General features: G+C 44.4%; 1 protein-coding gene and 1 pseudogene across 1 annotated transcript in view; one reads left to right on the forward strand and one right to left on the reverse strand.

Moving 5' to 3' along the window:
• Positions 1 to 3,442: 3,442 nt before the first annotated feature.
• On the forward strand, positions 3,443 to 4,921 carry LOC139002430 (pituitary homeobox 1 pseudogene; annotated as a pseudogene).
• Positions 4,922 to 7,535: 2,614 nt separating this feature from the next.
• Positions 7,536 to 24,790, reverse strand: part of LOC139003537 (guanylate-binding protein 4-like) — a 32,558-nt gene continuing 15,303 nt past the window's right edge. The window contains exons 6-13 of the mRNA XM_070405541.1: positions 19,692 to 19,937; positions 17,879 to 18,159; positions 14,261 to 14,473; positions 13,130 to 13,232; positions 12,617 to 12,807; positions 11,647 to 11,707; positions 10,208 to 10,284; positions 7,536 to 8,775 (exon numbers count right to left, since the gene is read on the reverse strand). Coding sequence (XP_070261642.1) covers positions 8,665 to 8,775; positions 10,208 to 10,284; positions 11,647 to 11,707; positions 12,617 to 12,807; positions 13,130 to 13,232; positions 14,261 to 14,473; positions 17,879 to 18,159; positions 19,692 to 19,937 — 1,283 coding nt within the window. The 3' untranslated portion in view covers positions 7,536 to 8,664. The remainder of the gene's footprint in view (positions 8,776 to 10,207; positions 10,285 to 11,646; positions 11,708 to 12,616; positions 12,808 to 13,129; positions 13,233 to 14,260; positions 14,474 to 17,878; positions 18,160 to 19,691; positions 19,938 to 24,790) is intronic.

The following is a 24,790-nucleotide window of genomic DNA, read 5'->3' on the forward strand; positions in this document are numbered from 1 at the left end:
CTTTGTTGCAACCTCAGAATAGACAAATCATGAAATAGCTAGAATGATGCAAGAATGTAATACATGTATATCTAGAAACAGAAATACACACACACACACACGCACACACACAGACACACACACTAGTAGCCCGGTCCACAAAATCCGTGTACTGGGATAGGGGGGAAAGGGGCCCCTCAGTCTGGCCTGCACCCTCTCCAATCTGAGACCCCTCAGGGAATGTTCAACTACCTGTTTGTACCCACACTTTTAACAGATAACAGCTCCATTGTTGTTTCTTTCTTCTCATGCTTAAAACCATTGGAATTAGTAGGTATTCAAAGTGTGTATACATTTTGGGGAGAAACCCTGTATATCTCTAGTCAGCAGTGAAAGAAACCAACAGCAGATTTGGAACCCCCAGACAGGGAACCTGGCTCACTCCCCACATGTCTCCCCACTTCACTTTCCACCTTCGTGGGCAGCGGGAGAATCAATGTTTTCTCTCATTAATTCTGAAAAGCACGTCCTGTCATCCATTGCCCGGCAGGAGTGCACTAGGCCCCAAGCAAGCGAGGCTCAGTCAGGGCAGCCTTCGCTCATGGGTGCTGGCACCCAAAGTGCACATTCCTCCTCTACAGTCGCCCCTACTATTCCACTGTTTCACTGAGAGGATGGAATTCCTCTCCGCCTCTGGGTTCTTGACCTTGAACGCTGACTGAAGGCACCTCAGTGAGGGCTGCCTGTGCCCACCAGGTGTGTCTGTCTGCACCTGCTCCCGCCTCAGCACCTGCATTAGCCCCACAGAGGTGATCTCGTTGCTGCACTGGCCTCCTTTGGGAACAGGGCGTCACCACTCCGCCCTCTCACTGTCGTCTCACAGGCACCCAATCTCAGCACCCAGAACACCAAGACACTCTCCAAAGGACGTGAGCATATCAGAGGGGACGTGTGCACATCCTGTGGGGGTGTTAGGCATGCTGGGGTTGATGGAAGTAAGGTGGAGAAGCGGGGGGAACTTGTGTACGCCTGCCTTGGTCTTCGACTCTTGCAGGCGCCCGAGAGTGACAGTGTGCTGGAGGATATTCGCAGGCAAGGAGGGTATGCACACTGGAGGCCTGTGGCTTTGCAGATCTGCAAACCCCCGTGATGTGGCCAGGAGGACGTCAATCTGGCCTGCCACGGTGGCTGTCCCTGGATCCTGCACCTTCTGGGCCAGGAGGTGGGACTTGCACAGCCACTCCTGGGCACTGATGGCCTGCAGGTGCTACTTCAGCTTAGCCTGCAGACTCTGCTTGGCAGGCTCATGGCTGCCACCGCAGCTATGTGGGGAGTATAGCCCGCCCTCAGGTGGCCCGCCTCCCCTGTCCAGAGGCTCTCTACGCGCTGCCTACAGGCCTGGAGCGACCTGGGAAGGGCCAAAAGCCAGTGCACGCTGCTCAACTGCCAGGAGTGACGGGCTGGGTGGTAGCCAGGCGTCCTGCCCTGCCCAACCCCGGCCGCTCCACCCCTGTGCACGCTGCTGCCCACCTCGCTGAGTCAGGGATCCGGGTCCTTGGTCTGGCGGGCAGCCTTGTGCGCTGCCGGCCCTGCCTCTCCAGGTCAGGGATCCGGGTCCCTGGTCCCGTGGGCAGCCTTGCGTGCTGCCGCCCGGCCTCACCAGGTCGCAGATCTGGCCTGAGTCCTGCCAGCAGCTTGGTGGGCTGCAGGCCCCGCCTTCAGTATGCAAATTAGCTGCCATCTTTGTTGGCGGTTAATTTGCATATCGAGATGATTAGCCAATGTGAGGCATAGCAAAGGTATGGTCAATTACGTTTTTTGTCTATTATTAGATAGGATTGAGAGAGCTTTCACAATGGACAGCAACCTGTGAGGACCTTGGTAACTGTTACCCTTGGCCAAAGGTAGGTAGGGGTTTGCTTGTCTGGATCCTGAGTTTGGAGAGGGCACTTAGCAGTGAACCTTGACTGGTAAGTGTCACCCTGCTGAGCGGCTGCTGGGGTGGCTGCAGTCCTCCATCCTGAGGCTGGGTGGTAGGCCTGGGAGCCCACAGAAGAGGGCCTCTTTGTGCTGGGTAGCTCCCTACCCAGGCCCTGCGAGCTCTGCTTCACGTAACACAAAAGGCCAAAAGCTCCTTTATCATCTGTTAATTAAGTGCAATAAATTTTTCTGGAAAATGGCAAAGATGACATCCAGGTGGATGTTGCTATTTTGTGGTGTTGGGGATGCCAGATCACCACTTGGTTTTATTTTTCTAAGTGCATGTGATGTGACAGAGTGTGTGGGGCTCTGCATCCTCCCTTGGGAGCTGGGATTCCAGCGAGACCTTTTTTCTTACCTGTGTTGGGGGAAGGAGGCAAGGAGAAAATTCCTTCTTCCCAGCTGGCAACAGCAGTAGCAGACCACAGCCCATTGGCCTTATATGCATATGTGCATGCGAGTGTGTCACTGCTGGTGGGCAGAGTGATGTGGCAGGGAGGGGAGCTGGGAATGTAACCTTTTCAAAACAAAATTAAATATTTTGAGATGAGAAAAAAAAATATTTTTATTGATTTCAGAAAGGAAGGGAGAGAGAGAAAAAAAAAATAACAATAATGATGAGAGAGAATCATTGATTGGCCATCTCCTGCATGCCCTCCACTGGGGATCAAGACTGGAACCCCAGCATGTGCCCGGACTGGGAACAATCTACCACCTCCTGGTTCATAGGTTGATGCTCCACCTCTAAGCCACACCAGCCAGTCAAGGAAGTTTTTTATATAATCTTTGATTGATATTTGCATTGGAATTATTTTCTCTTAGTTGATGTCTTGCTTTTTGCTTTTCATAAGGGTAGCTAGCTAGCTTAATTAGGCAGACAGGAAGGGAGGGGGTCCAGAGAGGATAGAGGCATCTTGTCCTGAACAATTAAAGCAGCCATAATTTAGATCAAAAGAAGCCCTGGCCTGAGCAGGTGGGAGAGCCATAGTGGTAATAAAACATCTCTGGCCAGGAAAAAAGAGGCTGTTTTACTCTTTGAGCAGAGAAACCAGCGGTTTCAGTCTCAAGGCTTGGCAAGATATTGTTACTAGGTTTTAAAGCAACCATTAGGCAGATCAAAAGCAGCTCCAACCTGAACAGACAAGAGACAGTCTTAGCAATAGAAACTTAGAATTAGGGACTGCTGGAACCTGGAGGTGCTCACTGTCGCTTTAAGACAGATTCTGCCTGTGCCCTCCTGAGCCCTCATTGGGGCCAGGCGGCTAAAGCCAGAGAGGCGGTAGAGGAGCGCGAAGCCAGGCGCAGGGTCGCAAGAAACCGCTGCTGCTGCCACCCTCCTGGCCCCGCAGCCCCAGGCGGTCCATGGGGCAGGCGCAGCAACCTTGCGGGCTCGGGCAGTCCCAGGGGGCGGCCGCTTATCGCAGCCAGGGAGGCCGGGCGCGTCCAGCCCGGCCCCCGAGCGCCAGCCACGGTCCCCACCTCCATGGACGCTTTCAAGTGGGGCATGAGCCTGGAGCGGCTGCTGGAGGGGCTCCGGCCACCGCAGCCACCGCCGCATGACATGGGGCCCGCCTTCCACTTAGCCCGAGCCACGGACCCCCGGGAGCCGCTCGAGAACTCCGCCAGTGAGTCGACAGGGAGCTGCCAGATCTGGTTCAAGAATCCGCGAGCCAAGTGGCCTAAGTGTGAGCGTAACCAGCAGCTGGACCTGGGCAAGGGCGGCTACGTGCTGCAGTTCAGCGGCTTGGTGCAGCCTTACGAGGACGTGTATGCTGCCGGCTACTCCTACAACAACTGGGCTACCAAGAGCCTGGCGCCAGCGCCACTCTCCACCAAGAGCTTCACCTTCTTCAACTCCATGAGCCCGCTGTCGTCGCAGCCCATGTTCTCGGCACCCAGCTCCATCTCCTCCATGACCATGCCATTGAGCATGGTCCCGGATGCCGTGCCTGGCATGCCGAACTTGGGTCTCAACAACATCAACAACCTCACTGGCTCCTCGCTTAACTCGGCCATGTCCCCAGGCGCCTATCCTTACGGCACACCCGCCTCACACTACAGTGTCTACCAGGACACGTGCAACTGGAGCCTAGCCAGCCGGCGGCTCAAGTCCAAGCAGCACTCCTCATTCCGCTACAATGGCCTGCAGGGCCCGGCCTCCAGCCTCAATGCCTGTCAGTACTGTGCTGGGCTGCATATCTGGTGCTTTGGCCAGACGGGTCATCCTGTGCTGTCTGTTCCTAAAACACATAGATAGGAAGGTACTGACATCAGGCCAGGCCTTGAGATATGATCTCATGGCCCCTTCCCAGCAGGCAGGCCTTCTTTCTCAGAAGGCCCGGAAGTCTCATTCCAAATTTGGGAGACAAAGGACTGGGAAAAGTATAAATAAAGAGAGTTTCCTCCATATTGGGAGGCCCAGAATTTGAAAGACACATTTTCTCTGGGCCTCCACAAAATTTAATAATATGTAACTCCTGTAGTCTGCGCTGCAGTTCAGCTTCTGCTTCGGTAGGGTGCTGTAACTGCAGTCAGCTGGCCAGCTTAATAAAGGCTCTTAAATTTAAATTCTGAGTCGGTGGTCTATCTCGCTGAGTGAACCCATAACAAGTACAACAGTTGACCGCCCAGCCGGCCATGAGGGTCGCTGATGCGAAGGGGAGGGGGGGCAGAGGACTCACGCAGGGCCTTGCTCTGTGAGCCAGCCATGTCCCTGCTCAGCCCCTCCTCCCTCGCCCCCCTCCGGGTTGGTTTTGTGTTTGCTTTTCCGGACCCCACTCTGCCCTCCAAAACCAGACAAAACAAAAAGACGTCGGAGCGAAGTGCTGCAAAAAACGGATGAGTTGCAATTTCCCTCAGGATGGCGCGGGTGGCGTCTGTGCACTTTCTCAGGCCTCGGCGGGCGGCCAGGCCCAGTGACACCAAGAGGATGCCCTCGTTGCCCATGTTCCCGCCGCCCTGACCCGGACTGTGCCCCCGTGCCTGTGAACTGGACGCGCTGGAGCCTGGCCTAGGCCCCTACAAACCAAGACGCCCCCTCCGAGCTGGGCCCGGCAGAGCGAACCTTAGCTAGATCCGGATCCGAGTTGGAGCGAGCATTGGGCCGGAGATGAAGGTGTCTAGCCCAGGACCAAGGACTTGCTGAGGAGCTGCATGTGGCCCCGGCGTGCCCCCAGGAACCCTCGCCGGCCTGGCGCCTGGGAAAACTATTTAAAGGCTACAGAGCCACAGATGCGGCAAGAGGATAGGGTGGGCTTGTCTCTGAGCACCCCAGCTTCCCTGCAGGCCCAGGTCCTCTGCTCCACTCCGGGCTAGAAGTTGGCCCCCTGGTCCAGGCTCAGAGCTGCGGTGCAAGAAGAGTGGAGCCAAGCCGGGGAGCTCCGGGCATGGCCACGGCCTCTCGCTGCTCCCACTTTGCACACCAGCTCTCCTGCCTGCGCCCCTGTTTACAGTGTCCTTGTGTATGTCAGACTGACTGTATAGAATTATAAATATGTCTATATTGACTTGTCCATGTATGTCTATTAAAACCATAGTATGAGCATGCTAACCAAAAAAAAAAAAGAAAGAAACTTAGAATTAGGAATTTTAGAGAGTATCTGTTTGCAATAAAGTTTCTGTACTTCTCACCTACTACTTTTGTCCTTGGCTTTATTAATCAAATCCATCTTTACAAGAATCTGGGAAAGAAATCACCCTTGCACACTGTTCACCAAAACACCCCCTGAATCATATTATTATGACATTTTAATGAGTGAAATATTTTAATTCCTTTTTATCGTTATAATTAACATCCTATATAATAAAACCCTAATATGCAAATTGACTGAATGGCTAAATAACCCATCACTATGATGCACACTGACCACTGGGGGCAGACGCTCAACACAGGAGCTACCCCCTGGTGGTCAGTGTGCTCCCACAGGGGGAGCACTGCTCAGCCAGAAGGCTGGGTTCACTGCTGGCAAGCGCAGCAAGGGTGGCAGGAGCCCCTACTGCCTCAGCGGGAGCGCTAAGCATGTCCAACTGCCGACTTAGGCCCACTCCCCATGGGGAGCAGGGCTAAGCTATCATTCAGATATTCCCCCAAGTGCTCCAGGACTGCGAGAAGACACAGGCTGGGCTGAGGGACCCCCCCTGAGTGCACAAATTTTGTGCACCGGGCCTCTAGTATAACATATTAGTCTTAGGTGTACAACATAGTTATTTGATATTTATACAAGGTATATATTGCAAATGATCACTATAACTAAGTCTAGTTAACATTCATCACCATACATGGTTACAGAATATTTTTCTTGTGATCAAAACTTTTAAGATTTGCTATCTTAGCAACTTTAATTGACTAAAGGTGCAATGCTGTATATTACATCCTAATGACTTATTTATTTTATACCTATAAGACTGTACCTTTTGATTTTCCTTTACCAATTTCTGCTACTCCTCTTCCAGTGCCTCTTGCAACCCCCAATCTATCTATAATAATTAAAGTGTAACATGCAAATTGACTGAACAACTGAGCAGCAGAATGACCATCTGGACGACCTTCCGGATGACCATGTTATGAGACTCACTGGTGCCAGGCCAGCCAAGGCAGGTGCAATGCAATTGGTTGGGTGGCCTGGCCATCACCCCATGATCACCCTGCAGAGGAAGGCCGAGGCCACTGGCCGGTGGAGCAATTGATCTGGGCGGGGAGCCCTTCCATGGTCGCCTCAAAGAGGGAGGCCCAGGCTACCTGGCCAGTAGTGCTGCGGTGGGTGGGCAAGGCCTTCCTCTGCAGAGCCATTGATAACAGAGCCCCATGATTGATCACCCCACAAAGGGAGGCCCAAGCCAGTGATACTCTGGTGGATGTGCAGGGCTAGCCAGTGATCGCCCCACAGAGAGAGGTCCAGGCCAGCCAATCGATCACACCATACGCCTGTAGCCCGAAGAGGGAGGTGACCAGTGGTGGGGGAGGGGGAGCAATGCCTCACAAATGGCAAGCACTGAGAGATTTGGGAGGATGCCAGATGCCAGCAGCTGGGGGATGGAAAGCCCTGATAGATCCTGAGCACCGGCCAAGCCTAGGGACCCTACTTGAGGGGTCCCTGATTACAAGAGGGCACAGGCCAAGCTGAGGGACGCCCTCCTCCCCTCATGCACAAATTTTGCGTACAAGGCCTCTAGTTCTGTTTATAAATGGGTGTTTTTTTTAGTTCACATATGACACCATATGGTATTTGACTTTCTCTGTTCTGATTTATTTCACTTAGCATATGCTCTTGAGGTCCATCCATGTTGTTGCAAATGGCATGGTTTCATTTTTTCTTATGGCTGAGTATTATATATATATATGTCACATTTTCTTTATCCATTCAGTTGTTGATGAACCCTTAGAGTGTTTTTATATACTGGTTATTATAGCTAATGCTGCAATGAATATAGTACATATATCTTCCTGAGTTAGTGTTTTCTCTTTTTTTCTGGCTAAATACCCAGAAGTAGAATTGCTGGATCATATAGTACATTTATTTTTTATTTTTAATGGTAATAATCTCCATAATGTTTTTCATGGTGACAACATCAATTTCAGTCTCATCATCAGGGCGCAAGAGTTCACTTTCACACTAAGATGATAAAATATCTTCTATTTTTTTCCAGAAGCTTTCTTTTAAATATTCACTTTAACATTTAAGACTATGATTCATCTCAAATTTAGTTTGCATATCATGTGAGTTGAAGGTCAATATTCTTTTCCCCCCTCAAAATATTGTTCCTACACAAAGCAGAAGGGCAGAGAGAACAATAGAGTCTAGTTTAAGTTTTGCAGGATTATTGTTAGGGTTCTCAGAGGAATGAAAATAAATTTTCTTCAACATTGAATTCAAACTCCCCTTTCTATGACTGTGGAATTTACATTTTGAATTGTGGGAAGAAACAGACTAAAGGAAGAGAGTAGAAGACTGAGAGGTGGGTAGCCTGTGGATGGACAGTAATTACCCAGAAGAATTTTGTAGACAGGGAGGGTGAAGCATCCACACATAAATCCATTTTGCACAGAGGCAAGGACTTCTTCTACCAGAATCCCAGAATCCCATCTGTGCCCACAGACCATTAGCCACCACCCAACCAAGAACTGTACTCTGTCTGCACCTTGCAGTCAATTGTCCCAGGTCTCCCTGATTTTCAGCCAGCCCATGAGCCATAGACTACTTGGCAGGAATGATGATCAGTATGTCCCATGGCTTTGTTCACTTCCATCAGCTTTGTATTAAATTCACAGCACTCCAACCCTATCTCAAAACCAACCAAACCCTTGAGCAATAGCAAGGGGTTTAGGATGTCTAGGAGAGTGAGGTATGTGAGGGGGAGCAAGTCTATACTGAACAGAAGCCACCTGCTATCTCCTCATTGTAAAATCCATCTCATTATATAATTTAATGTGTCTCTAGACTCAGTAACCATTCTTTCAAATAAAGAATCTATGTAAGCATCATACTAATCATTATTACTATATTCAGCAAGAATTGTTTCACTCTTTAGGGAAACATTGTATTTGCAGTTTATTTCGTCTTTGCAGTTTTTTTGGTTCAACAAAATTACAAACATCCTGATTCTAATTTTAGTTTAGTGGCAACTGTGTGACATTCAGAAGTTGCTCAATCAAGTTGTTCCCTGTGGAGGGAGGTAGCCGGTTAGGAAATTATGTTCCTAGCATTTTTAGGATATGGTACATTTTGTTTCTTTCATTTTCTCCTCCAAAACCTTTACTTCATCTTGAAGTTTCTTGATCTCTTCCTTGTATTTCTCCTGAAGACACTGTAAATTTTCCTGAGAGAAAAAATGAAGACTGAACTCACACAAGGTAAAACATTTCCCACCTTAGCCAAATTATTTCCCTTTTCAATAGCTATGTTAATCCTTCATGAGTTTTTTAAACTTATTTGTGAACTAAGTGAACTTCTCAATTTCTAATATTTCACTCTTTCCAGAGCCGTGGTTGGCAAACTGCGGCTCGCGAGCCACATGAGGCTCTTTGGCCCCTTGAGTGTGGCTCTTCCTAAGCCTTAGGAGTACCCTAATTAAGTTAATAACAATGTATCTACCTATACAATTTAAGTTTAAAAAATTTGGCTCTCAAAAGAAATTTCAATCGTTGTACTGTTGATATTTGGCTCTGTTGACTAATGAGTTTGCCGACCACTGCTCCAGAGTATCCTGTTTTTCATTAATATTTCTGAGTTCTATTTAGCTACAGAAATGTTGTTCTTTTCTAGTTTCTAAACTTTTAGCAACCCAGAATCATATTCTTGGCCCTCTTCACCCACATGCACCACACACTTCCTGAAAATTATATCTTTTTTTCCTTCAACTCTGATCTAGGTATGGTGGCCTCTCAAATATCTATCTAAGAAGGTGAGACAGATGAGTGAATTCCATTGGGAAGGCTACTACATGATTCAGAATCATGACAGATGTTTGATCAGGGAACTTAGTACAACTCTCCAAAACTTGGAGGCAAGATAACAGTTAATAAGTTGAGGAGACCACGGCCTGTGCCAGTCCACACTGTATTTCTGGGTGGACATCTACACACAACAATGACTTGGAGTAGAGCCTAAGAACAGGATGATACAAACAGCCTGAGTATGTAATTACATGATTAATAGTGTATATGGTCACGGAGTCTTCCTCCTATTCATTAGGGTTCTTGCAGAGATAAAGTTATACCAGGTCTGGCAGAAAGAGAATCAACTTGAACTCCACTGAGTAGGATAGACAGACAGCTATTCTTCCACAAGGCAGGACTCAGAAACATTACTTATCCCTAATGAAATTACAATTTCCTCATTTGAAAATGAGAATATCATAGTACCTACAACTTAACATAAGGATTTGAAAACATATTGATTGTAAAGCTATTGCACAGTGCTTGGCAGTGGAAAGCTACTATTTATTGTTGATTTAATGATAAAGGATTCCATGAGATTTTACCCTGCAAGTAATACCCTTTAGTAACCAGAGATGGTCACAGGTAGAAGCAGTATGAGAATGAAGTGTCTACTAATGTTTGGGCTAGAAAAATTCTTAATCTTACATAACAATCTAACTTCTAAGCACATTTTTTATTCAGTGTAGAGGAAAATAAAATGGCGATGACAGAGTTGAATGCCTAAAGTTTAAGATTTAGAATTCTCTCTTGCTCTGCCATGAACTGGGAATTCTCCATCTCCATCTTCTCAATCAATTGCTTCATTTTTACCTCATGGATCTCTTTTTCCTCTTCCATCATCTGATCATTTTTCTTTTGCATTCCCTCCAACATTTGTCTTATAGATTCTGAGGAAGAAAAATAAGAGAGAAACATAAGGATTAAATTGTTATAGTCTTATTTTGCCTTTCAACCCATGTTTTTTGTTTTATTCTTACTTCATAGAGAAAACTTCTTGTGAGAATTTTTGAACTGAGTAAACAAAACTGAGTAATTTCAAGTGTAAATTTTAAGTGTAAAAAAATCCCCTAAGACTATGAACTAGACTTGTTATTCTTTGATTTTAGGTCCACTGATATGGCTAACATTAAACAATTATAAGGCTTCAGATTACCTGGAGTGTTTTTGTTTGTTTGTTTGTTTGTTTTTGGAAAAGTTTTGTTGAGGTATAATAATAATGCAATATACTGTCACATAAGTTTTGATCTACCTATCATACATGTATGCACCTGTTAACCACCTAAGTAATGAGCATGCACATCACTCAGAAACATCTACATCTTCACATGCCCTTACGAAACTCCTCCCTCCTGAACATAAACCCTCATCCCCATCACTGACCATGGCCCAGCTTCCTGTCACTATAGAACTGCTTGCATTTTCTGGAATTTTACATAAAAGGAATCATACAGTATGTAGACATTTTTCACTGCCTTCTTTCACGCAACATATTTATTTTCAGATTCATCTAACATTCTTCTATGTATTGATAGTTTATTCCTTTTTATTGTTCAGTAGTATTCGCTTGTATGCATATGTTAAAATTTGTTCATCATTCACCTGTGGATGGACATTGTTTCAGTTATTGGCTATTACCAATAAAGCTGTCGTATGCACAAACTTTCATTTTTCCTGGGGATAGATGTAGAATCAGAATGATTAAATTGCATGTAGGTATTTGTTTAACTTTTTAGGAAACTGACAACCTTTCCCCAGTGATTTGGCATTTTACATTTCCACCAGCAGTGTATAAGGGTTCCAGTTGCTCCACATTGCTACCAATATTTCAGATGTTTTGTCCTTTTAATTCTAGTCATTCTATTAGGTGCATAGTGGTGTTTCATTGTGGTTTGAATTTCTACTTTTCTAATAAGTAATGATGTTACTAACTAATGATGTGGTTTACTGTGCTTATTGCCATCCAAGTTACTTTTGATGAAGTATCTGTTCACATTATATCATTTTTTTTCTTTTTACTTGGGACATTTGCTTTTCCAATTAGTGAGATATTTGTTGAGTTTTAAGAATTCTTTAAATATCTTGGATACAAGTTCTTTATCCAATGTGTGATTTTCAAATAGTTACTTCCAATCTGTGACTTGTCTTTTCACTAAAAGAATGAAAATTCTGATTTTCACAAAAAGTGGAGTTCTTAATTTTGAAGTATAATTTATTATTATGATATCTGGAGTGTTTTCAGCTGTTCTCACCTTCAATCACATTTTTCATCTCTTCCTTTTTCTCTTTGTATTTCTTCTGTATCTCTTCTGCCTAGTGATGCAGAGGAATTTACAATTAAGAAATGACGACTATGGGTTTATGGAAATCCCAGTAATGCATGCACTCAGTTAAATTTAATTTTATTATCCACATAACAATTATTGTAGAATTCAAATAGCTTTTTGACTCTTTTTGTCCAATATTTCCGAACCTCATGATCTGGTAGCAGGAGTATCTTTGTTTTATATCTTCCTAAGTTCCCTTATCAGGATCTCACTGGGGTTGTGAAGGAGTTGGAACTTTCTCTGGCTGGACACCTATGCCAGGAATATGTTTCAGTCCTAAGGATGTTTTTTTGAAAGGATGGAGGTTTAGTTTTAACTATTTCTTAATTCCACTGAGGTAGGATGACCATATACATTATGCATAATGGGAACTACTGACTCTCCAGAGAATATGGGCTATCAAACTCCAGGTAGGGGCAAAAAATAAATTTACTCTGGATGTGTAGAATCAAGCAGGCTGATGTGAACACCAATGTAGCACAATTTAGGGCTTTCATTATCCCATATTTCATATCTGTTACTTTGAGACCAGATGGCTCTATATGAAATGTCTTTGATGGTTCACCAAAGATCCTAAGAACTGAAGTCCTACTCACCTGGGCACAATAGGACCCTGTAATCACCACAAACAGTAGATCATGAGTATGGGCCATGTTATTTGAACCCCCTAATTCTAATACCACAGAAGGTGCTGAGTCCTAAAGACATGGGGCTTTAGAATGATCCCATTTACTTGACATTTCACTGAATCATATGCCTTTAGTGAAGGCATACTTTACAGTTATAGTAAACAGTCATACTTTACAGTTTATGACTTTAGCATTTTGGTCTTCCCTTCACCTGAGGAACTAGGTGACTGTCCTTCAGGCTTTGCCCACATCCCACCCCGACCTACCATCAGCATGTGCTGCAGAATTTTTTCCTGCTCTTGCAGTTTGTTTTTCTGCTCTTTCATCTTCTCATTCATCTGGGCAATGTTTTCCTGGTAGCTTCTCTCTAGAGCCTCCATTTTTTGCTGTGTTTCATTCAGTGTCTGTGTTAGCAACTCCTGTTTTCGTTCCAATTCCTCGGTCTTGGCTTGTTCAGCTGTCCCACAATGGTTTTACAGAGAGGAGAAAATAACAGTTATAACTAGCTGTACCCTTCAGAGGTAACACTAAAATGGTTTTAAAATGGCAGAGAGGAATTGCTGAATATTCTTACTAACAATACCAGCAAAACATGTTTCAGAATATGAAGTAAAAGCACTGGATGCCTGAGGGAGCAATTAAAACTCACCTGGTTATTTTTGGATTTAGCCACATTGTTCTAAACCTTTTGTGGAAGCACCTTGTTTCAAGAAGGACTTGTTCTTGAGGGGCACTGCAGGAACCCCCCTGCCCTCCATGATCACAGCCCTGCCCTGTACCTTCTAGAGCCTTCCCACCAGCAGTGAGGGCCTTATCAATCTGCATGATGGATTCCTTTGTTGCAGCCTGTGACTGCTTGAAGTTCTGGAGGACCTCCATTGCCTGAGGAAACAAGGAGCACAGACTATTCTTGCTGGGAAAGTCATTGTTCAACAAAACCACAAATTTGACCCTGCAAGTTCATCATCTTTCTTAGGATCCAACAGTGGTTCCCTTTCTTCAAGGGCCACAATAGAAAATCCAACATCTTTAGTTGGGGGGAAAAAACCCAACTTGGCAACCCCAGACTCATCTTAATGATGCCACTTATGGCAGTTCTACAAACACTCTTCAATTGTATGCAATCTCTGCACATTCTTTTTCTGCTGACTGGATGCTCATCTACCCTTTCTTTACTCAGATACTACTAATCAATACTTCAACTTATAGCTTCTACCTCCTCTTCCAAGAAACTGTGCTACACTTCCTCCTCAGATTTGACTGGGGTGCCAGGTACACAGACAGGCCCATCTAGCTATACCACTTGCTGGCTGTATGTTCTTGGGTAACTTATGAGGTTCTCAGTGCATCTCATTTCTCTACGGTATTGTGGGTATGACATTAGTTCTTACAGTCATATTATTCTAAAGATTAAAGTGATAATCAATTTAAATGATCAACTTAAAAATATACTTGCTTTAAGAAGTGTGTGCTCAATATAGATCAACCATCACCATCATTCTATCATTATTATCATCACTATTAGTTTTTACTTACATGATAATCATTATCCTACCAATCCACTTGACTATTTATATTTCCTTTTTAGGTAAGATCATAAGCTTGTTGAGAACATTGTTTCATTAATTATGTATCCCTTATACAGAGTGATAAACTATTACATTGTTTCCTAAATGAAAGACATGTTCTCTTTCATCTACATTCCTGATAATAAATCCTATATTTAGGGGGGAAATTCTGGCTTATTTAAGAGTATTTAACTAATTGTAGATGTAAAAGGTAAAAATGTACAGATATCGATATGCTTTGCTATGTCTTCACAAATGGTCCTATTGTCTTAGATTTTCAAAAGAACCCACAAACACTCTTTGACTCTATTGGCTAGTCTTCCCCTTCATTTTATTAATCACCTTCACTCCTTTCCTGGGCACCAATTCATAGGACCTTTCAATCTTATTCATTTCCTCTGAGTAAAGAATGTATCCTCCAGGTACAGAGAAAGTTCCTTTCGAAATGCCTTCCATCAGCCGCTCTGAAAGCTGTGTAAGCTGAGCCTGGCAATATTTAAGAGATTCCTCTTCATTCTTCAGCAAGAATTTTTTCTTCTTTTTCTTTATGATGTCCTGCCACAGAAATGTGGAGAAATACAAAGGAAAGAGGCTGTTAGAAGGGAAGAGCCAAGTGTGATCCTCTTGGAAGAAGCAGTTTTATGGCATTGAGTTGGACTGGAGTATGGAACCATAAACCATGGTTAAGAAGCTCATTTTAGTCACAGTTTAGACCAATTCATTTTGTGACCTGTGGAAAGTTCCTCAGTTCTCTTGGGTTCAGGGTCAACATTTGTGAAATGATGGTGTTGGTAGACATGAACACCAGGGTTCCTTCATTTTTTCAATTGAGATATTACATTATTTTGGCTTCAGGTGTCCAATGTAATGGTTTGATATTTATATACATTGCAAAATGGTCACCACCATGTCTAATTATTGTAGTCACCTTACATAGTCATAAACATTGTTTTTTCTTTGATGGGAACCTTTAAATTGAACTATGTTAGCAAATATCAAATATGCAATACAGTATTATCAAGATTCCTTTATCAGTCATAAGATTAACAGTGGCCCAGCAATGAGCAATGGAAAGTTCAATATAACTGGAAGTAGACTTTCCTCTGCAAACTTGGATTGCTATGGATAAAAATATATACACAGTAAATGAATTGTCCACTAATGAGATAAGTGATCACTGAACAGACTTTTGAACTTCTCATGAACTATTATAATGAGGGCTTGATTGTATCAAAATACAGGAAAATAAACTTTTTGCTATACCTGAAAAATTACAATTTTATTGGTTTTCTTCTGGATTGAAGTGACAGTTTTATAACTCGTAGGATGGTCAATGACAGACTCAAAAACAAGGTGAAGGTGTTTTTATGAGGCAGAATTATGTTGTCCTCAAGAGTTCTCTCTCCTGGCATCCATACATGACAGTCTCTAGGGCTGTGCATATACTAAATATTGATCATCTGATTAGATTTTTTTACGTGGCACTGGCTCATTTTAAGAAATGGAGATTACTCTTGGCAATGTAGCAGGATACAAAATTAACGCCAAGAAATCTATGGTATTTCTATACACCAAGAGTGAACTTACAGAAAGAGAGACTAAAAAAAAAATCCCATTTACCATAGTACCAAAAAAATTAAGATACCTACGAATAAATTTAAAGAGGTAAAAGACCTCTACTCAGAAAACTACAGGATGTTGAAAAAAGAGATAGAGGAAAACATAAACAGATGGAAGAGCATACCATGTTTTTGGATTGGTAGAATCAACATCATTAAAATGTCCATACTACCCAAAGCAATCTATAAATTCAACACACTTCCTATTAAAATACCAATGGCATATTTCACAGACCTAGAACGAACTCTCCAAAAATTCATCTGGAATAAAAAAAGACCCCAAATAGCTGCAGTGATGCTGAGAAAGAACAAAGTAGGTGGGATCTCAATACCAGATATCAAGCTCTATTACAAAACCACTGTTCTCAAAACTGCCTGGTACTGGCACAAAAACAGACATATAGGTCAATGGAATAGAATAGAGAGCCCAGAAATCGACCCGAAACAATATGCTCAATTAATATTTGACAAAGGAGGCAAGAACATACAATGGAGCCAAGATAGTCTCTTCAATAAATGGTGTTGGGAAAATTGGTCAGATACATGCAAAAAATGAAACTAGACCACCAACTTACACCATACACAAAAATAAACTCAAAATGGATAAAAGACTTAAATGTATGACGGGAAACCATAAAAATACTAGAAGAATCCAAAGGCAACAAAATCTCAGACATATGACAAAGCAATTTCTTCACCGATACAGCTCCTAGGGCATTGGAAACTAAAGAGAAAATAAACAAATGGGACTACATCAAAATAAAAAGCTTCTGCACAGCAAAAGGAACCATCAACAAAACAACCAGAAAGCCCACTGCATGGGAGAACATATTTGCCATTGTAATCACCGATAAGGGTTTAATCTCCAACATTTATAGGGAACTTATACAACTTAACAAAAGGAAGATAAACCATCCAATCAAAAAATGGGCAAAGGACCTAAATAGACAATTTTTGAAAGAAGACATAAGGAAGGCCAAGAGACATATGAAAACATGCTCAAAGTCACTAATCAAATCAAAACAACAAGGTACCATCTAACACCTATCAGAATGGCTATCATCAACAAATCAACAAAGGACAAGTGCTGGAGAGGATGTGGAGAAAAAGGAACACTCGTGCACTGCTGGTGGGAATGCAGACTGGTGCAGCCACTATGGAAGACAGTATGGAGTTTCCTCAAAAAACTAAAAAATGGAACTCCCATTTGACCCCGTGATCCCACTTCTAGGAATATATCCCAAGAAACCAGAAACACCAATCAGAAAGGATATATGCACCCATATGTTCATAGCAACACAATTCACCATAGCTAAGATCTGGAAACAGCCTTAGTGCTCATCAGTAGATGAATGGATTAGAAAACTGTGGTACATCTACACGATGGAATACTATGCTGCTGTAAAAAAGAAGGAATTCTTACCATTTGCAACAGCATGGATGGAATTGGAGAGCATTATGCTAAGTGAAATAAGCCAGTCAATGAAGGAAAAATACCACATGATCTCCCTCATTTATGGATAATAAAGACCATTATAAACTTATGAACAAAAATAGATACAGCGCAGGGCAGCCTCGAACAGACTGCGAAACTACAGCGGGAAGGCTGGGGAGGGTTGGGGGGTGGGAGGGGGGGTAAGAGATCAACCGAAGGACTTGTATGCATGCATATAAGCATAACCAATGGACATAAGACAGTGTGGGGTAGGGGAGGCCAGGGGATTGTCAAGGGCAGGAAAAAAAGGAGACATATGTAATACTCTTTGTAATATTTTAAGCAATAAAACAATTAAAAAAAAGAATTTGTGATGCGATATTAACTAAAAAAAATGAGAAATGGAGATTACTCAAGTGGGCATATATAAACACATGAGTCTTTAAAAGTAGTTTTCTCTAGTTGGTAGCAGAGAAGTAGTCAAAGTATTAGAAACAAGACAAGGATACAATGCACCATTGCTGCCTTGAATATGGCAAGGAGGCCAAATGACCCTCCTAATGATATTATATTGGTTTCAGGTGTACAACATCTGAATCTTGTTTTCAGCTCTTGGTAAACAGAGAAGAGCACCCACACATCTTGTGCTAGGAACTCACCTGAAGAATTTTTACAGAATAACTTGAGTGTTTCTATTAATAAGCACATATTAGTTTGCTTTGCCATAATGGAAATAAAGAACCAATCATTCAGAAAAAGGATGAATGGTAGTCTATAGAGCCCAGTCACTCACATGAATCCAAACTTTTTAAAATAAGAAACATATGAACTATGGGGAAAATGGGAATTTGTAGCCATTGATCAAGAAGAACAGAAATTAGGAAGATATATGCTAAGACCTATTACCTGAAGCTTCTTTTGGAACACCTGGTTGTTATCTTTGAAGGAATGCTTCAAGAAGACTGCAATGGCTTTCTTCTCACAGGTTGCGTGCAGGCCCAGCAGTTCCTGCAGAGTGTCTGTGGGGAAGCTCACTCTCTGGGCCATCTGCTTGCTGTAGTGGTCCGCTGCCTTCTGCATGGCTGCTGAATTCTCACGCTGAGCCAGAGTTATCACTGCATTTTCCAAACAAGGCACTGCTCCACTGTTGATGGCATCCACATAGGCCTTTGCCAATGTCCCCAGTCCTGAATGACACATGATATTTGAGGAATGGCAGGAAATTCTTACTCACTGTTTCACAAGCTTTAGAGATCTCTCTTCTAAAAATAACAACAATTTTATTGAAATGAAAATTTCTGTTTTGTCTTTTTTCCTTTCCTTCTCATCTTCTTCCTTGTCCTCATTCTTGTCTCCTCCTCCTTTATATACTATACTAGAGGGCCAGTGCATGAGATTTGTGCACTGCAGGGGGGCTCCTTAGCCTGGCATGTGCCCTTTCGCAGTCCAGGACCCCTTGCTCCTTACTGCTCACCTGCCTGCTGCTCTTTACTGCTCATTCCCTGCTCCTTATCACTGCCTCAGAGGCGGGAGAAGCTCCTGCCACCACTCTTTTTTTAAAAAATATACTTTATTAATTTTTTACAGAGAGAAAGGGAGAGGGATAGAGAGTTAGAAGAAATCAATGAAAGAGAAACATTGATCAGCTGCCTCCTGTACACCCCCCCCCCCACTGGGAATGTACCTGCAACTAAGGTATATTCCCTTGACTGGAACCGAACCCAGGACCCTTGAGTCTGCAGGCCAATGCTCTATCCACTGAGCCAAACTGGTCAGGGCTCCTGCCACCACTCTTGTTCTTGCTAGCCATGAGCCTGGCTTCTGGCTGAGCAGCGCTCCCCTTGTGGGAGCGCACTGACCACCAAGGGGCGGCTCCTGCTTTGAGGGTCTGCTCCCTTGTGGTCAGTGCATGTCATAGTGATCAGTCGTTTTGCAGTTTGATTGATTTGCATATTAGTCTTTTATTATATAGGATAAATCTTCTTCCTTGTAATAACATCATTGTATCTCCTATACACTCTCTCTTTTATGGTTCTCAAATTCATCTCATGATAATTTAAACTTAATGATTTCAACCAATATATTCAAGAGTTTCTTGGAAGCATTTTTCAATAAAAATAAACTTTAAAAGTGTTTATTTTACAGATAAGTAAAGTAGATAATTTGGTGGGCAACATTCCTAGTTAAAATTTGGGCCCATATAAAGAAATCATCAAACATTTCAGGATGGTGACTAAAATATTAAATCAAGCATGGGTACAACTCAGCCCATAACACTGTATCTGTGCTCTAGTTGTATAGATCTATGAATATAGCCCTGTACATAAGGCTATATTTAAATTTTCTTCTCAAGTTATATGAACTTTCAGTGGCTTATGTCCTGCTCTATATTTTTCATAAATGGTGTACATTCACACAATACCTTCTGTATCCTCACCAAGATACACTCATCTCATTGGTCTTGTCATCACCATGCAGATTCCTCTCCTTAACAACAGGTTGCGCTTATGTCATTAGTGTATTAGTTTCATGAGATACATTAGGCTTCAATAATCCCTCATATTGGAAACTTTAATGAAAAACTTAAATGTGTGGCCTGAATCTCTGCATTCCCATATCCCATAGAGCAGGAAACAGAACTACTGACACACCCTGAGCACAGTCACAGCTGCATCACATGAAGTAAAATGCAGGACATGCTGTAACAAAGGAGACTCACGATTTCCAGTGACAATGATTCCTTCTCTGAGAGTCTTGGTTTTTGCAGCTGTGAAGATATAGTTACAGAAATTTTTGGATTGAACCTGGAAACTGCACTCCAGTTGGTTTTCTGACACCCCCTCCATATGTTGTAACAAGTTTTTGTCATTTGTAGGACGTTCAAAAATAAAGCACTTTCGCTTGGGAAAGAACTTCCTGATATACTTTCTAGGCATGTTGGAATGTTGGATTTTGGGATTCTCGCCTGTAGGGAAAAAAATAAATAAAAAAGAACAGTGATTGGTAAGACAGTCTTCAGGAAAGGACATACAGTTCTAGGGTTCTTTGCATCATTGTTTCTCTGGTGCTTTCATATATCCTTCTATTAAGTAATGAAAATGAACACAATGCTAATCTTCCCCAAACAGATTTATTTTTATTTTTTGTGCAAAGCCAGGAATAAAAGAAATACTTCTAAGGAAAAAGAAGAGGCATGGAGGCATTCATCCCATCTCAAGGAACTTATGATTGTATCCTTTAGACCTTCCATTGTGTCCAAAGTTTTTACTATTAATTAGATATTTTTGAATGATAGATTAATCCCCCCATATTGTCAGAAGTACTTTTGATATTATAGTCCTCATGTCGGAAATATAATGTGGGTTCTAAAGTCAGAGTCAAACATTTCCTGGTAGATGTGGCAATTTATGATATTGCCAGGACAGACAATACTCAGAACAGTAAAGAACAACTTCTAAAAATCAAAATAACAAATACAGACAATACCCTATCTAATAATAGACAACATGGTAATTAACAATACCTCTGCTATGCTTCCCATTGGCTAATCAGGGCGATATGCAAATTAACTGCCAACAAAGATGGCGGCCGGCAGCCAGGCAGCTGAAGCAAACATGAGGCTTGGTTGCTTCAGTGATGGAGGGAGCCAAGGTTCCCCGCCTGTTGCAGCCCGGCTCTGAGCTCCAGTCTAAGCAACAATGTTGCAATTATAGAAGCTAAACAAACCCCAGATACCTGCTTTCAGCCAGCAGGACTTGGAGCTGGAGCCGCAACAAAGTTTCAATTACAGAAGGTAAATAAATCCCAGAATAAAAAAGAAAAGAAAAAGAGGAGAGACTGGGAGCTTCAGTTGCAGGCTTGGCCCGCCTGAAAACAGCCATCAGCCCCTCATCCAGGCTGGCCAGGCACCCCAGTGGGGACCCCCACTCTGAAGGGGGTGTGACCAGCTGCAAACAGCCATCAGCCCCTCACCCAGGCTGGCCAGGCACCCCAGAAGGACCCCCACCCTGATCTGGAACACCATTCAGGGCAAACCAGCCAGCACCCATCCGTGCACCAGGCCTCTATCCTATATAGTAAAAGGGTAACAAGCAAACTAACCCTAACAGCAGAAAGACTGGGAATGACTGGTCACTATGACACACACTCACCACCAGGGGGCAGACGCTCAATGCAGGAGCTGCCCTCTGGTGCTCAGTGCGCTCCCACAGGGGGAGCTCTGCTCAGCCACAAGCCAGGCTGATGGCTGCCAGTACAGCAGTGGTTGTAGGAGCCTCTCCTGCCTTCTCAGCAGCGCTAAGGATGTTCGACTGCAGCTTAGGTCTTCTCCCTGCTGGCAAGTGGACATCCCCCGATGGCTGCCGGGCTGCCAGAGGGATGTCTGATTGCCAGCTTAGGCCCAATCCCTTGGGAATAAGGCCTAAACCAGCAAGTGGTCATCCCCTGAGGGGTCCCAGACTGTGAGAGTGCACAGGGTGGGCTAAGAGACCCCCCCACCCCGAGTGCACAAATTTTTGTGCACCGGACCTCTAGTCCTATCTAATAAAAGAGAAACATGGTAATTAGCGTACCACCTCTACCCTTCCCATTGGCTAATCAGGGCGATATGCAAATTAACTGCCAGCCAAGATGGCGGTTAACCGCCAACAAAGATGGTGGCTAATTTGCATACATAGGCGCAATGATGGGAGGCAAAAGGGGAAAGACGGAAGAATGGTGGCAGGCAAGAGCTGGGGGGTGGGCAAAGGCAGCCCTGTGGGCTGCCTTTGCCCACCCCCCAGCCAGTGATCGCCATCAGAAAGCCCAGCAGGCCAGGCAACACCCCAGGCAGGGGTGCCGGTGATCGCCATGGCAATCGGAGGAAGAGAGAGCTGGGGTGTAGGACCACTGGGGCCAGGGGTGCCAACTGGCCTGTGGCCCCCTGATCTGCGATGGTGAAAGGAGGGGCGGCCCCAGGCACAGCGGCACCCTGGCACCGGGTACCCCTGTGCTTGCAGTCCCCTGATCTGTGATCTTGAAGGGAGAGGCGGCCCCAGATATGCGATCACGAAGGGAGGAGCTGGGCAGCAGGCACGGCAGCATCCTGGGCACCGGGTGCAGGCCCAAGGTGCAGCCTGCCTGTGGACGTCTGATCTGCCAGGCGAAGGGAGGGGTGGGGCCACAGGCAGCCCCCGGATCTGCAATGGAGAAGGGAGGGGTGGAGCAGCAGGCATGGCAGCATCCTGGGCACCGGGTGCAGGCCCAGGGTTCAGCCGTGCCTGCAGCCCTCTGATCTGCTATCATGAAGGGAGGGGCGGGGCCACAAGCATAGTGGCACCCAGGGCATCCAGTGCAACCGGGCCTGTGGCCCCTGGATAAGTGATCATGAAGGGAGGGGCGGGGCAGCAGGCACGACAGCACCCTGGGCACCGGGTGCTGAGGTGCCTGTGGTCCCCTGATCTGAGATCAGGAAGTGAGGGGCGGGGCCACAGGCAGGGGAGATCGGGGCTGGTGGGGCAACCGCAGAGGTCAGCCAGCACTCAGCTCCCAACCGGCTCTCCCTGGAAACCCGGAAATCCACCTCCCAGGGCAACTGCACAGAAACCAAGCCTGGCGAGCCATGGAGAGGGTGACCTACCTGGAAGCCACGCAGCTTTTATAGTTGAAGTCACCCTGGATGGAGGACTGGGGGTAGCAGGGATCAGAGTCCGCCAAGTCAGCCATGGAACCCCGGGTCCCCACCAAATGACTAGAGCACATGGACTTCAATGGTCCTTGGTCACTTGCTGAGCAGCAGTCAGCCTGGACCAGGAATCAAACCCAAAACCTGACAGAATGGAACCCAAACCTTGGCTGTGGCAGAGGAGCTCTGACCCACAGCAGGGGCCAGGGCACACCAGAGGGATTTTGTTGAGGAGCCCTGACAGGCAGCACCCTGAGCAGTGGGTTAGAACTTCCTCCTGATACAGCAAGGTTGCGGTTTGGATCCCTGGTCAGGGCACAGACAAGAAGCAACCAAAGAGAGCATAGTAAGTGGAACAACACACTGATGTTTCTCTCGCTCCCTTCCTCTCTCTAAAATAATCAATCAATAAAAATGAAAATAAAAAATAAACCCTCTGGCCCTAACCAGTTTGGCTCAGTGGATAGAGCATCGGCCTGTGGACTGAGGGGTCCCGGGTTCAATTCTGGTCAAGGGCATATACCTTTGTTGCGGGCACATCCCCTGTAGGGGGTGTGCAGGAGGCAGTTGATCGATGTTTCTCACTCTGTATCCCTTTACCTTCCTCTCTGTAAAAATCAATAAAATATATTTAAAAAAAATAAAAATAAACCCTCTGGCTTGCAGAGTTGCTAAAACAGTTAGAAAGCAAAGTCTCATCCCTTCCTGTTCATTCAACAAATACTTCATATGCTCCTTCAATAATCACACTGGGAATGGGTGTTTGTTTGTTTGTTTTGGTTAATCCTCACCTGAGGACATTTTTGCATTGATTTTTTTTGTTTATTTTATTTTTTGCAGAGAGTGGGAGGGAGGGAGAAAGACAGAAACTAAAATGAGAGACATCAAATGGTTGTCTCTTGCTGAATCCCCGACCAGGGCCCTGGATTAAGCCGGCAACCCAGGTATATGCCTTTGATTGGAATCCAACCTGGTACCCTTCAGTCTGCCTGCAGAAGCACTATCCACTGAACCAAACCAGCATTTTTTTTTTCTTTTTAAGTCCTCCTCTAAGGATATGTTCTTTTCATTGATTCTAGAGAGAGAGGAAGGGAGAGGGAAAGAGAAAGAGAAACATCGATCAGTTGCCCAAGCAACCCACAACCTGTGTAGGTGCCCTCACCTGGAATTGAACTCATGACCCTTTGGTGCATGGGAGGACACTCTAACTACTGATCCACACCAACCAGGGCCTGGAGGTACAATGAGTTCCCTCAGGGGGAGTGCTGCTCATCCAGAAGCCGGGCTCATGGCTGGTGAGTGCAGCGGAGGTGGCAGGAACCTCCGCGGCAGCACTGAGGAGCAGCAAGCCAAGTGGTAGGGAGCAGCAAGCAGGTGGGCAGTAAGGAGCGAGGGGTCCCAGACTGTGAGAGGGCACAGGCCGGGCTGAGGGATTCCCCCCACCCCCATCCCCAGTGCACAAATTTCGTGCACCGGGCCTCTAGTATATATATATATATATATATATATATATATATATATATATATATATGCTTAATGTAATGCCACTTAAAGATTTCACCTGTTCTCTATCTCAGATTATATTGGATGTGACAATGTCACACTGAGTAATTCTGGGCATATATCAGTTGTTCAATAAATGATTCTTGAATAAATAAATAAAATATTAAATAAGCAAAAATTGACATTCATCTAGGTACCACCCATTTTTCTCTCTGCTAAATCAATTCTGTGTAATGAATTTATTCTATTAACCTGATAACAGGCTATAGAATGAAGAGAGTGATACTATATGAGAGAGGTAATGAATGTTTTTACAGTCTTACTAGAAGAATATATTAATTTGGGGGCCATTAAAACAGACAACATGAAATACATTTTAAAAATGAGTCATTTGATATCTTTGTGATCCTGTCTTCTATATTGATGGGCATTTTTCTTCAAATAGAAAATAGAGGAGCTCTAAACTTAACCAGAACACAAGTATTTGAGCCCTAGGATATCTTAGCACTGGTTGCTATCCTCAAATTTTTCATGGTGTCAATTTTCCTAAAATCTTTGGTACAATGTTGGATATTGCATTTCCTCAGCCAGCTTAAATTTTAGTCACTTGTGTTTTTTCAGTATTGATAACAATTAAAACCATACCCAACCTG

This window comes from Myotis yumanensis, unplaced genomic scaffold (genome assembly GCF_028538775.1).
Source record: "Myotis yumanensis isolate MYYU_CA2020_CCGP unplaced genomic scaffold, mMyoYum1.0.hap1 SCAF_2, whole genome shotgun sequence".
NCBI classification, from domain to species: domain Eukaryota; kingdom Metazoa; phylum Chordata; class Mammalia; order Chiroptera; family Vespertilionidae; genus Myotis; species Myotis yumanensis.